This window comes from Nesoenas mayeri, assembly GCF_963082525.1.
Source record: "Nesoenas mayeri genome assembly, chromosome: 3".
NCBI lineage: Eukaryota > Metazoa > Chordata > Aves > Columbiformes > Columbidae > Nesoenas > Nesoenas mayeri.
The window spans coordinates 38,892,643-38,907,508 of NC_137544.1; the positions used below are offsets into that span (position 1 = coordinate 38,892,643).

The 14,866-nt window shown below is 37.8% G+C and overlaps 1 protein-coding gene across 1 annotated transcript in view; it reads right to left on the minus strand.

Annotated features, from left to right (window-relative positions):
* Positions 1–14,866, minus strand: part of MDN1 (midasin AAA ATPase 1) — a gene marked incomplete at its 5' end in the record, with an annotated part of 103,024 nt that overhangs the window by 58,073 nt on the left and 30,085 nt on the right. Inside the window, 17 exons of the mRNA XM_080341253.1 lie at positions 35–232; positions 1,239–1,361; positions 1,848–2,056; positions 3,511–3,708; positions 4,452–4,685; positions 5,234–5,363; positions 6,581–6,725; positions 8,577–8,707; positions 8,808–8,946; positions 9,881–10,019; positions 10,097–10,231; positions 10,359–10,500; positions 11,260–11,406; positions 12,492–12,700; positions 13,067–13,245; positions 13,737–13,888; positions 14,621–14,731. Coding sequence (XP_080197379.1) covers positions 35–232; positions 1,239–1,361; positions 1,848–2,056; positions 3,511–3,708; positions 4,452–4,685; positions 5,234–5,363; positions 6,581–6,725; positions 8,577–8,707; positions 8,808–8,946; positions 9,881–10,019; positions 10,097–10,231; positions 10,359–10,500; positions 11,260–11,406; positions 12,492–12,700; positions 13,067–13,245; positions 13,737–13,888; positions 14,621–14,731 — 2,721 coding nt within the window. The remainder of the gene's footprint in view (positions 1–34; positions 233–1,238; positions 1,362–1,847; positions 2,057–3,510; positions 3,709–4,451; positions 4,686–5,233; positions 5,364–6,580; positions 6,726–8,576; positions 8,708–8,807; positions 8,947–9,880; positions 10,020–10,096; positions 10,232–10,358; positions 10,501–11,259; positions 11,407–12,491; positions 12,701–13,066; positions 13,246–13,736; positions 13,889–14,620; positions 14,732–14,866) is intronic.

The following is a 14,866-nucleotide window of genomic DNA, read 5'->3' on the forward strand; positions in this document are numbered from 1 at the left end:
CATGACATAGTTTAAACCAAACAAATAAGCTTGCCTGTGTAAATCGGTTGAGAAAGGACTTTGGCAGACCTTTTCTTCCACCTCCTTGCCTGTATGGATTCTGACATCCAAAAATCTTAGTCTTCTTGTGCTGTACATGAAAATTCATTCCCAATTCTGGAACATAAATCTCTGCTCTGTGGTCAAAGCATGCATTTAGTCCCTCTAATACAGACTGAGAAGCCAGATTCAACTGAGGAAAGAAGATACAATATTAATGCTCTACAAAACACTTTTGCATAATCTCTAGTCTTGGATACACAAAAGGTAAAATTGAATTTCTTTGCTGTTCTAGCACTGTCACCTGTTATTATCTCCAGCTAGATTTATTACACTGGAGCAACAAAGCTATAACACTTTTCCTCATGTGCACTTGCTTTTTGTACTGGGTTTTCAACACAATAACAAAATTTTCCATCGTAAAATCTGCATGTTCAAGATGCTTCTAAACCTACATTCATACATGTGTGGCAGAGCGTTTTGTTCCTGTGCTTGTTTTTTAAATTAAGGCAGTCCGAGTTATTTCAATATCATGGTTGTTTGAAGTGGTATTCTTCACAATAGGAAAAAAATGTATAGAAACAGTTTAAAAAATTTAAGATTTTGCACTCTGAAATAATTAGTATGCACACTGAAGAAGCAAGCTCTGTGCATGCATAAGCTGGAAAGCACTTGCTACTTGGTACATGAACAAACCTGTGGTGGCAGCACAGCTTACACTGGCAAAACGGAACTCTTCTTCATCTCAATTAAATCAGTACACAACACAGTGTATTAGTCCCAGCAAAATGCCTTCTATTTAAGTGAAATTATATCCATATAAGAACATGTGTACCAAAACTTCTGTTGACACTCTTCCCAAAAACTTTCAAATGTAAATCAAATCTATCCTTCGCTTTCTGCATGAATTTATGCTGGGATTTGATCCTTGTTCTCTTGTCTAAAAGAGGTCTAGTGAAAGCCGGCATTTTACGCTCCCTCTATGGAGGGCCAATGGGCAGAGGGACTTAGCAGATGGAGATTCATTTTTCTCTTAAGCGGAATGATCACTCTCAACATGGCACTAGACGCACAAAATTAAAAGTAAGCAAAATTTATTTCAATCATCAGCCCTCAAAGGTATTTATCCTACATGCCAAATCATCACCTTTGTTCTTCCAGAACATTTCATTTTATTTGTGCCCCAAACTTGAACTTACCTCATCTAATAAAATCCAGTGTCCAGATTTTAATGCTGCTAGTAGTGGTCCATCACGCCAGGCAAATTCTCCTCCCTTCCCACCTTCAACAGGCAAGTCTGTCCCAAACAAGTCTGTCACATCCTTTGGGAGAAGACAATCAGGAGGGGGTCGGAAATTACAAAACTCCACTAAAGTTCATAAGTAGCCTTTGTTAAATTCACTTCATGTTTTCTCCCTCCCATTTAAATAGAGCCAAAATGTAGGTATTAAAAGAAAAATTCTAGTAACTGCAAGATGCTAAAAGTTTTTCCATGATAGGACTCCAGTGACCAGCTACTAAATATAACTACAAAAAATTAAATTGGGACAGAAAAGCTAAAAAGGCTTAAATGTGTTCAGAAGTAACTTTGCAGAAGCCAATAAAAAACTCACTAGACAAAGATACTCATGTCTTCACTTGAAAATAACAGAATAATCTGGGAATTGGCATTTGCACACACAAGCTCACACTAGAAGGAAAAATTAACATTTCAGACTTAGTGCCAAAGTTAAAAAGAACTATGCTTTTTAAGTTAAACAAAACCTCCCCCCTGCCATAAACACTAAGTTAGAAACATAATACTTTACCGTTTGCTCAGACAGGTTGATTCGAACAAGACAGTTTCCCGAGGCTTTTGCCAGGGCAGCAACTAGACTGGTCTTGCCCACTCCTGGTGACCCCTCCAACAAAATAGGTTTGTTAAGCTGCAGGGCTCTTAACAGTCTTTGGGCATTCACTGCTGTAGTCCCAGCATTTAGAGCATAATCTGTAACACTGTTCCTCTGGAGAACAGGGCCTAAAACAAAGCAAAAGGTAAACCAGAAAACAATTAAACCAGAACTTTTATGCTGGAGCTGCTGAAAGTGTGCTTCCAAATGAGATAATTCTGTCTGTTAATTGCTAATCTCACTACAGCAAGCCATGGAGTCCAAGTCTGTATCCCATTCTCAGAGATCAGGCACACTTACTTTCTGTTTGACCCACAGCTGTGTATCAGCTCATCTCCAAGAATTTATGTGGGATTTTGCAAAAAGCATGTGAATATACAATGTATTTTGCCACAAAACTTCAACACTTCCTGGTTCATGACCCAAACTAGAGATCACTGAAAAAATCATAAATCTGTCCTTGCCCTTCAAACATGTGGCTCTAAAACTCAAAAGCAGCTTTTGAAAACTTGGCACTGAAGGATACAGTTGAGTCATGTTACAGAACAATGTATTAATCTGTTCCATATGTTGCCAGTTTTGTGAAGGAAGTATGCTTTAATTAGGGTGCACTGTTAAGCATCTATTTTCTCTATTGTTATTATGACATACAGCAAAGAAAGAGTACAGAGCTTGTTTGCCAAATTCCAGCCAGTATAGCTCACTGGGACACCATTCCCCAAATTCCATAATACAGCATCGCTCAGGTATGCATGACATTAATCACTAATTTATCTTACACATCTTGATACCTTTTTAGTATGAAAGAGAATCTTCCTTTGTGAGCTAATTAGCAAAGAGAAACTAAGCAATTTACAAAAAAGCATTACCTTGTACAATTTTATGCATGACTAACACAATCCACGAATATCAAAATGTTCAAAGATGAATGATTATTATAGCATAAGGAACACACAGTTCCATGTACTAAAAACTAACCAGCTGAACTCAAAAGCTCAGTCATCGCTTTTTAGTCCCATCACTGTATTTTAAGGGTAGAAAGCAATATTTTGATACTTCCATTTGCATTAATTTGTGAAATGAGGAACTGAAATGCAGGGACTATATAACTGCAAAAATTGCAGTGAATCTTTGAGAGGTCACAGCAAAGCAGGGCATTGGTCTCCATTCTGTTTAGCACTGTACCCAGGATTCCTGCTTCCCATGCTTTACACACAGGCCAGGAGTAGCTGCAGCTTTGATTAGTAGAAGTTAGCAGACATTCTAACTATGCAGAGTGACAGAAAATTAGAAGTCAAAATCAAGAAGTTTTGTTACGGTGAAAAAAATCCAATAATATTAGGCCATTAACCACTAATTTTAAAAAGTCAAAGAAAGCAATTAACAGATGTGTCTTCTCAAATGCAACTGAGTTGCAACCAACACACTTGGAGGCAGAAAAAGCATTTTTCTAAGGCTTGAAAACAAACTCTAGATTGTTGTTTAATGGTTCAGGTATCCTACTTAGATTTAGTAAAGAACAGAAGTACTGGGAACAAAAACCACAAAACAAATGTCCACCCACTCCCACAAAGTCTCTTGCCTCTTGGAATAAAAAAGGGGTGGATTCCCATAAAGTTGTCCATCCACACAAATTCTCTCTCCTTTGTTCTGTCATAAATCTTTAGTTCATTCTTCTGATAATCAGTCAGCTCAAGGAATTGACTCATTTTCTCACATAAGAATGTTAGGCATTTTTCACGAGCTAATAAAGCTGTATCAGCTGAGCAGGATGTTGTACCTGTAATTAGAAAAGTTAAGCATGCTACACAAACATACTAGACACATTCATCTTATGATTAAGAAATTCAGTTCCTTCACAGATGCCATTTTTGTGCAGTATTTTGTTTCAGGTTTGTATTTCATGTTAGTGTTTTTGCTTGCCATTGCAAGCCATTTACCATGGACAAATTGTTCTGTGAGCAAGAGAATTAAGGACACCTGATTTCCAAACCCCTTTCTTCTACAATCACTATCATCCTGACCCCTTGCCATAGTCCTCCCCAGTCTTCTTTCCCTGCATTTCTTGTGACTTTTCACTTTTGCCCCATCTCTCTTATTTATCAGCTGCGCCAGCAGCCAAATATGCGAAGATGCATTCTGAGCTATGCACATGACACAGACTAGCTCACACAGATGGTGACATGTGGGGTGAGAAAGAGAGAATAGTATGTGGTCACATAATTAAGTACCATATCAGCTCAGAAGACTCAATAAAAAACACAGGCTTTCTCAATACATGTAGTAGTCTTTGTAATATTATTATTACTACCTCTAATTTACTTAAGTTTCCTGTAGTATTCAAACTTTTGCTACTGAAACACGAAAAAGGCACATGAAGTACAGGATACTGTTAAATGAAGTGAAAACTTCTCACAGAAGAGTTCCATGCTGCCCCCAAGTATTTTGTTTGCATTCTATATAGAAGTATACAAATACATATCTTCATATTTTCTGCTATTGAATGAGCACTAAAGACCTTACCTGATCCTATTCCATCAATGTATACCAAACATGCAGCATGGATAAAAGACATCACTGGAGAAATGTAAAGGTGGCTGTATTCCCTGGCAGAATTCAACTCCTTGTCCTCTACCAAGACATTCATAAAATTAACCCATGACAAGACATCTCGCACGCTGAGTATACACTGGCGACCGAACTCTTGATTAGTCAGCCATTCAACAAAGTCCATCATGAGCTCTGCTATGTCTGCCCCTGAAAAGAGTTTAAAAAACAAACAAAAAAAAACCCAAAAAAGTGTTATCAAATAATTATATTGGTCACATATACTACATCGCTGTATAATAAGCATCACTAAAGTAGGCAGAGCTGTAACGCATGAGTAACATGGATGGGTGCTCTACATCCTAACTGGCAGGAAAACTGAACAGTAAGTCCCTGATAGTGCTGTTGTTACACAGCCTTCTAAATTCAAGTAACAAGAAAGAACAAAGTTATTAATGCTAACAGTGAGGCTTCTGGCAGAAAATGAAGTGCCAGTTCTTACAACACCTTCCATTGAAACGAAGATTGGGCACTGAAGTCTCAGGATAATTCAAGCATCTGAACAGTGAAGTAAATACAGCCTTTATCGTACTTCTGGCTAGCCATGGAATATGCACAACAAGAGAAGAACAAACTCCAAAGTACTTACATGAAAGAGTAACACAGTGGTGTAAATTCTGAGGAAAGTTCAGGAGCTTCCAAACTCTCTTTTTTTTTTTTTTTTAAGAGTGTTCAAAGACCAAGAAACAAATACCCACCTTGATGGTTTATGCCACCCAGAGACAATCCTGGATGGAGATTGTGTTTTACAATCTGTACCAAATCACTACGGCCATTGCTTTGTGGACACCATATCTCTGTAAATCTGTTGCGCAATGCAGGAGAAAGCTGCAAACAAGCAGAATGACACAGCAATTCAAGTTACATCACACCATGTTACTTAATCTTGCAGTTAAGTGATAGTCTTGTAGCCACAGTACTTCCAAACAGTAAACACAGTGACCAAGATAGGCCTTTACTTCCAATTTCAACAGGGCCGCTTTGTGACAAAACCTTGTCGAGAATGTGGATTTTAAGATTTGCGGTAGTGGTATCAATGCAGGAAATGGCTGATAAATGAGAACATTCAAAAGAATATGGAAAGAAATTGAGTGGGTTTGCAAACACCAAAGCTCCATTTCATTCCATCAGAACAACATGTATCAAACTATAGCTATGTAATCTCCCTTTGTTTACAGATGCAAAACACTACATGGAAATTTGACTTCAATTACAACTTGCTTCTGTAATTCCTCTCACTTTCTGGCTGAATTAGTCATGAAAAAAGTCATTAGCACAAACACAATGCAGAAATAAATCCCCTTTAAACACACAGTGTTACAATGATTTGTGCTGTACTATAGAAATCCCTTCAAATGGAGTACTCACTCATCTTCATTTGGGTAAAAAAAGCTCATAGTGGTGGGGTTTGTTTGTTTGTTTTTTTCCTGTTTGGTTTGTTTCTTTGGTTGGTTTAGTTTTTGTTTGTTTGTTTGTTTGTTCTTCAGTCCTAGCTCCCAACACTACCTAAAAAGGGTCTTGTTTGTCTGTTTTAATCTGTCTTTAGTTACTTAAAGCTGAACTTCAGAAACCGATTTTTTTTTTCATTTAATGAGCAAAGTGTTTTGGAATGTAATTTTCATATTCACTGAGAATGACAAGATGACTTCCAACTGTCAGTTTCTGAACAATATTAGGGAGAATAATCTATTACACAACTTCATGCTGTTCCAGACTCATGTTAGAGGTGGATTTACTTGTTTCATGAGCCACATTTCCCATGTGTAAAGTATTCTACATATGAAGTATACCTAGAGTATTTAGAGGCCTGAGGTTTTCTTTGACATTCTAGTGAGTATTGGCTTACATTGTCAAAATGATAGCACAGAGAAGTCATAGAAAACAGGTACATCCTAATCCTCCTTTACAACAATGAAGCAGATGCCTCCTAGAAAGTACTGGATGCCAGAATTGGTCCAGTGCATTTTCGCATTGTACCTGCACTCACGTAAGAGCTAATAAGACCAGAAAATGAATGTTGTACTTCTGGTTGTTTTCACATTTACCTCCTTTTTCCCAAAGTCACCTCCTGGGTTCATGGTCGCAAGGATACGAAATTTCTTTCCTGCAACTAGTAGTTCTACTTCATTATTCTCATCATCTTGACCACCTTTTTCTGCAAGTACCAATGTCTTTTCAGCTTCAAGAACACTAAAGTAAGGTTAAAAAAAAATTAATTAAATTTTATTTCACATTTCAAAAGGTCACTTACAAACAAAAATCACATGACTTGGCCTGATTAAACTTTCATTGCGCCAGAATTTGTATTAAAAAAAAAAAACAAACCACAAACTATTCATCCTCCATAATTGAGAACATTTCTGATTTCGTTCAAAGGAAACTCTTCCCGAACCTTGTTGATAAGTGTCTATTTAAACCACCTGTCAGAAGACTTGTCTAATAAAGTCCACATCTCACAGTTTTCTTCTTACAAAAGCAATAGCAAAATTTATATTCATAAGAGCAAATCTGCACAAAAAACAAGACTTCAAGCTGACAAACTATACATTCTGAGAAGCATTCTAACAGGTGGTTTTCTGAGGTTTTGTGTGCCTGTTTTACTAGTTGTACTTCTGTGTACACTAAAAGCTGTTAAAAGTTTAAACCGTTATCCCTTTAGAAAGACACTACTTAGTATCACTCTCAAAACAGAAGGTTAACTTGACTTTATGAAAGAAAGATAGCTGCAATGATACAATGAAAAAAACCAGCTTTAACACAAGAGGGTTTGGAAAAAGTAGCTGCTAATCACCTCAATATAACGGGTAATCATAGAATCATTTAGGTTGGAAAAGCACTTAAGATCCTTTAAGAGTCCAATGGCAAATATAACACTGCCAAGTCCACCACTAAACCATGTCTGGAAGTACCACATCTACATCTTTTAAACACCTCCAGGGATGGTGATCCTTTCCATTAAGAAATTTTTCCTAACATCCAACTTAAACCTGCCCTGGCACAACCTGAGGCCATTTCCTCTTGTCCTATCACTTGTTACTTGGGAGAAGAGACCAACACCCTCCATGCTACAACCTCCTTTCAGGTAGTTGTAGAGAGCAATAAGGTCTCCCCTCAGCCTCCTTTTCTCCAGGCTAAACAGCCCCGGGTCCCTCAGATGCTCCTCATCAGACTTGTCCACTAAGTGGAATGACTAAAATGAGGCATACTGCTGCAAGCAGATAATTACATTAAATTTACATTTTATGAATTTTTACACACACAAAAAAGAGGAAAATAACTAGATTTTGTTTCTGGTATTTGATAAGATCCATCACTTTCAATTGCTCTCTCACAAGCTGAAAATAATAATATTGCAGATGGTAAACTGGAGATTTTACTCAGATTTATTTTTCCAACCTGACTCATGCTATAAATTGTCTTCAAATACTGTATAAACTGTTTCAACTAAACTAGGGTTTATGTTCTTAATTTCTTTATCCAGAAACATAAGCTATTGAATTAAGTAAATCCTTTCATCATATTTGTCCATGAAATACAGCAATTTGAGTGTAGAACAGTCTACAGCAGTACCCTAAAGCCAAGTGGAAAGTAATGGCACTAACCAAAGCATTCAAAAACATCACGTCAAGCAAACTTGTCTGCTTTTTGATTGAAGTACCTTTTATTTTTCCACATAAGCTAAGATACCAAAATTTAGGCAAGACGAGGCAGTTTCATTATGTCTTACCTTACTTTCTCCATAACTGTAATTAGCATTATAAACAGCAAAAATTATCTAAGATTTACTACAATTAAAACTAGCACCTCCACCAGATGGATGACAATTAGAAAAACAATGCAAACTGGCACAGAAGTTGAAACATGAACAGGGATAGCGTTATTTGGGTCACTCATTCTTTCACCAAGACCTACATGATTAAGAGAGCAGCTCACTCAGTCCAGGAAACAAATGTACCTGGAAGAAGCTAGATTTACCACGCTCACGTTCATATAATGAACAGACACATTGAGGATACTTAATACTAACACATTTAGACATACCTGTTAAGTCGCTCTAGAACAGAATCATCAGCTAAAGAAATCTCATCAAGGAGAAAAAAACCTTCCTCTTTCATTGCTAAAACAAGAGGTCCATCACACCACTCAAAAAGTCTAGAACTATCAGATTCCTCCTAAGAAATGGAAAAGGAAGTGAAAAACCATTAATAATTGCCTTTTTTTTTTTTGCTTCCATGGTTACACTATCCAAATTATTATTGATGTAAGACAAACCTGGTCTTTTGACCTCTGTCTGACTGGTCGGAGTCCTCCCAGGAAGTCTGAAGTCTCCATATGCAAGTGGCAATTCACTGAGTAGAGCTTCTGATTTGTTAGTGCTGCAAAGATCTGACAGATGGTAGTTTTACCACACCTGCAACAAAGTAACTTAATTGAAAGAGAAGAATAAAACAAGAAAACCAGCACACTTAGGACAAGATTCATACTTTCGCTGAAGAGCTATAACACAGAAGTCCAGCTTGCAGATTTCCTTCTGCTCCTTTCCTTGAAAAAAATGTATGTAAAGTGAAGCCATTTTTGGCACAACTGTTGCTGACTTGCACAAGATGCCTTTGATTAAATTTAAATCAATAACTGCATTGAGGAATTTCTGCAGGTTCCAAGTCAAATTTACTTCAGCCTGCCCCTACAGGCACTCAACTAGCCTAAGATTTAACTAAACTGGAGATGCTAGATGTCTAGACCAAGCCTAAATCGAAAGGAATAAACTGCTGAGTACCTAGAGTTCTCATTTATTACTTATGTATGTATTTCTCCCTTTTCCTTGTGTTTTAATTCTCTTCTCTCCAACAAAAATTTACTCTCCAAATTTATAACCAGCACAAGAACAGACAGTATCTACTTCTAAAACCTCCTTTACAGCATATGAGACATTGGCAGGGGGGAGAAGCAGCAGCAAGTCTATATTCACAAGCTCTTAAAACATGTAAAGCAAATGTGCTTTCAAACAAACCATCACAATTCCCCAAAAGCAGCCTCTCCAGTGAAGCACAGCAAGATTCTTCACAGCACCTTGTGAAAGGTGGGGAAAGCAGCTCATCTCAATTGTACTACTTTCTATATAATTTCTATGTTGTTATTATACATAATGCAGACAATCCCATTAAAGACTTGCACTGCAAGAGATGCAATTGCTTCCCTCAAAAGAGAACTGTGAAGAACAGCACTTGCAAGTCTGCTGTGACAAAGGCTTAAATATCCCAGACCAAAGCAGCGCTGAAGCCCACACAATCATTTGGTGGCTGGTAAAGCACTACAAAGAACTGCATCATAAAAAGCATGGTTACCCAGTGTCTCCCACCAGCAGAACTGGTTCACCAAACTCCAAGGCTCGTCCCACCAAAATGGCAAGTCTCCTCATCCCTTGAGTCCACACAATATGGTTAAAATCTCTGTCCATCACTGACATCTGCGTGGAGGATTTAGCTGCACAACACAAAGCCATCAATCAACTTCAGTCACATCTAGACAACTACTAAGTGTCGTCCTTCTAGGAAACTCACCCAGTAACTTTTTGACGCTTTCCTCTGAGAAGAGAGACTCAGGATATAGATTTTTCTTGAAGTGTTTTTCAAGGACACTCTGAATAACATCCACCTCCTCTTGTTTCCTGACTCTGCCTGCCAGAAGCATAAAACCTATAGAACAGAGGAAGAGAGAAAACAATTACTACCTGGTTAACCAGCAACAAAAATTTATATTTAAGAACTAGAGTTAGAAAGTAATACTACAGACACTTTAACAAACTGAGATAGCACTGCTTACCATCATTGGCTAAATGCTGCAGCCAATCATACTCCTTCTCCAGCTGTTCTGCCAATCTGTACCTTTCAGCCCAACGAAACAGATCCCGCAGGGTAATGAACCCGTGCTTCCCAGCAAACACCGTCGAGCCCCTGCGGTAAGACTGTCATAAGAACAAAACATGAGCTGTTTTTTCATGAACCTGTTTGAATACTTAAAGCAAAGCTAATCACAACTCTCTGATGTGACACTTCTTCAAACTGCATGAGGCAGAAAAACAAAACGAAGTCTAGTATAGTCATGACTCCCAAACTCAAATTACCTTAAGCAGGTGTTTGATAGGTACCAGAAACAAAATAATATAGATAATAATAAATAAAAACACTAATAAGAAAATAGGTACCTATAATAAAACAAAATCCAAGCAAAGATTAGGTTCTACACCAAAATGTGTATTAGCACTTTTAAGCGTGCCCAGGTTTGTGCTGCTGCAATTCCTTTTAAATATGTAAGTTTTAGATAGATACTAAGCATTAAAAGCTTTTTAAACACGGGAGTGTCAGGACACATCCAAAATTATTGTTTAAAAATAATACCAACTTTAGTATGACCCAAAGACAGCTACAAATCCAACACTACTTTGGATCCTTAGCAAGGGATTATTCTACACATCAAATCCCAAGGCCTTTGGTTATTAGTTCTTTTGCTGCTAGTTCTCTCTCAAATCTGACCTCACCTTCCTTATTCTTTATCTTAACCACTGAACTAAGTACTTTGGTGTATTCTCTTCCATCAATTATGGTTTAGGTTTTTAAATATCTGCCAGTTCACTCCTCCCCCCCCTCAAAAAAAAAAGGTATTGTTATTACTTTGTGCTGAAACATGTTTGCATGTCTTCTATAAAAAGAAGAAAGACTCATACTTGCAGGTCTAACATGACTTTGACAAGCTTGCTGCAATAAGAAGGTGGCAAACTGCATCGCTTGTGCAGGATGGTTTCCAATTCAGCACTTGGCAGTTCATCAAAATGTAGTTCCACAAAACGATTTCTGAAGGCTCTGGACAAAACCTAAAATACGAAAACATACTAATGCTTGAACTTTCTCCTTTGATATTCCTCATGTTATATATCTTCCCCTATACACCCAAAGAAAATATGAATAGTGTCATAGTATACAAATTAGCACATACTCATAAATATTGAAAGAAAGCATAAGAGACAGCCTGGATGAGGACAAGAGCTTTAAAACATGTTGTGATTTAACTGCAGTAGGCAGCTAAGCACCCAACAGCCACTTGCTCACCCCTCTACAAGGTGACTGGGAAGAGAACCAGAAGCGTAAAAGTGAGAAAACTCATGGACTGAGAAAAAGACAACTTTCATAGGTAAAGTAAACGGTGCATGCACAAGCAAAGCAAAATTAGAAATTCATTCACCATTTCCCGTCAGCAGGAGGGTGTTCAGCCATCTGTAGGCAAGCAGGGTTTCATCATGCCCAACAGTTATTTGGAGAAACAAACACCATGCATCCCCTTCTTCTGCCTTCTCCCCACAGTTTTTATTGCTGGGCACAAGAACACGGCATGGCATATCCCTTTGGGCAGCTGGGGTCAGCTGTCCCAGCTGTGTCCTCTCCCAGCTTCTTGTGTACCTCAGCCTACTCATTGGTGGGTAGTGCAAGAAGCAGAAAAGGCCTTGATGCTGTGCAAGCACTGCTCAGCAATAGCTAAGACATCCTGTTTTGGTCACAAATCCAAAACAGCACCATATCAGTCACTACGGCGAAATTTAACCGTTCCAGCCAAAACCAGTAAAAAATGCACATCAATAGCCTAAGTCAAATCTCTCTCCAGTGCTCTTGAACAAGAAATGCTGAGTGAAATATAACATACAGGAATTCCAGCTCAGTAAAGCACTTAAACCTCAACTACTCAAAATGAATTAGAAATTTAGTATCTGCAAAACACGCAACTAACCTAAACAGAACCCAGCTGTACTTAAAGTTATTTCACAGCCACCTGAACTCTCTGCCTCTTGAAAGTTTCATGTTAATTCTGTGCCACACATCAGAAACTTTTCACATCACACTTCTTTGTACAAGATAGATTAACTCCTTAGAGTCACAGCTACTCAGAGGAAGAGATTATACAGACCTTTCTGCCACCATAGAGTCCTGGAGGATTCTGTGTAGCAAACAGCATGAAGCGGGGGTGAGCTTTGACAACCTCCTGGGTCTCAGTAATGAACAGCTCCCTGTTATCATCCAGCAAACGGTTGAGAGCCTCCAGAACATCAGTGGGAGCCAAATTAAGTTCATCTAGAACAATCCAGTAACCCTTTCTCATTGCATCTATGAGAATGCCTTGGAGGGAACAGAAAAAGTTCTAGTTAAACATCTAAATAAACAAAACTAAATCTAACAAATATGCATTCAGATACTTATAGCAACAAGCTTTCAATCAGTATAAATGCTCATCCATAGATGGAAGCAACAGTATTGTTGAAATTGTTGAATTATTTTATTCCCAATACAACAACTATGATGAGACAAAACTGAACGCTTAAGAATTCACTGAAATTCACATATGTCATTATCATTAATATGCAACTACTAACTTTATGACAGGTCATCTCTCCTTTGTAATAAAACAGACAAGCAGAAAAGAAGAAAAAAAAAAAGCAGTCAAGTAAGATGGGAATTTGAAGTAAATATAATATCCCCACCCACCTTCCTTAAATACCAGCTTCCCAGAGGCATCCGATGTGTAACAGCCAATATATTCCTGGATGTCAGTATGCTCATGATTGTTAATCCTTACACAATGGTTCCCAGTAGCAGCAGCCAACCAGCGAATTAAACTGGTTTTACCAACAGAGGTCTCTCCTTGAATCAGTACTGGGTGAGTCCTAAAAGGGATAAAAATAGTGGTTTAGAAGCAGAGTCATATAATTCTCATATACCAGACATTAACATTATTTGAAATTTTCATAGATCTACATTAGGAAAATATATTACCAAAATATCACCACTTAGCTCACTTGGAATATCCAAGATCATACGCTACCTAGGGAAACACAACTAACTTTACTCCCAAGTGCTAGCTGTTATCCAGAAAGCTTTACGTGACAGTGTGAAATAAGCAGGCTATTCTAACTGCAAATTTCTAAAATATCACTTAAATAAAACTACGTATGGCCATAAGGTGGTTTAAGGAGACAAGAAACATTTAGAAACTCAAGTCACTGTACAATGAAAAGTTAACCTTAAAGTAGAAGGAAAATGGACATTACTCATGCCAAAGAAAGGCTAGACAGGCACCAACACTTCAAACCCAAATAAACATCTCTAACTTAGATTTTTTTTTTTTTTTTTTATGAAAAAGTTGAAACAGACTTACCCTGCAGACACAACTCTGGCAATGTCTTTCAGATTAAGCTTAACTGAAGGGGTTAGCACGTAAGTCTCATCTACATTAGGTTCTTTATCCCCAGCTGAAATCCAGTATCCTTCTACAAGTACAAATCCCCCTCCTTGGGGTTTGGGTATTTGCTAAGGAGACAAGACAGAAATAACAGACTATACAAATGAATTTCAATTTGCTAATGAAGACAACTCTGTAACACCAATGCAACGTTCTGTAAGAAGTCAGAAGTCATTTTAAATTAATCTCTGAGCACTCCCACAGTAAGGACTGTCACCTTGTCACAGAATGCAACAGGAAAGTCCTAGTACTGAATTCTGAGGTACACTTCCAAGCAGGAAATGGGCTTTATCTTTTTATATTCATCCATATTTACTAATATGAAGGGGTTTACTCTGAAACAAACACTCATCTCCTACAACTGGCTTCCCCATACCACCTGCCCAGTCCTCCATGCAGACTCATGCTGGGCTCCCAGAACTAGTGAAATTCTGCATTATCTATCAGAAACAAACACAGATGTTTGCTCTGTATCTGTATGTTCTACATTAAGTCTAAAAATAAAAAGCCTGTGAAAGCTCTGCAAAAATCTGTGAAAGCATTACAGTTGGAGTCACTTTATTAAGCTGCCCACACTCCCCAATGCTGTAACTAATCAGACTTCAATACTTTTTCAAATTAACAAATAAACTATAACATATGGGCACTTCAGGCAGAAGTAAAAACTTATGAAGGAACAGTGTTTTTCTTCCTTATAACACAAATAACAGGACTAATATGGAGGAAAAAGGCAGAGAACGCAAATCAAAATAAATTCTGCTCTGAATACCGAACAGCTCTATAGAGGCTTAGTTACCTACCTGCTTGAGAAGGCTTTTGATGTTGCCAGAGACTATGTGCTGGCAAATTAGCTTTTGAACTACTGGGTGAGAACTTCTGTCAAGCTGCGTCAGGAAACTCAAACAGAAGCCCTAAGAAGAAGAGTTATTTTCAGTGATAAAATTAATAATTATTAGGGAAGAAAAAAAAAAAAAGGTGATTAAAGCATCACTTCTGTTCAATATCATACTTCAAAGAGAAGATTATCATTTATCCAAAAAGTCTTC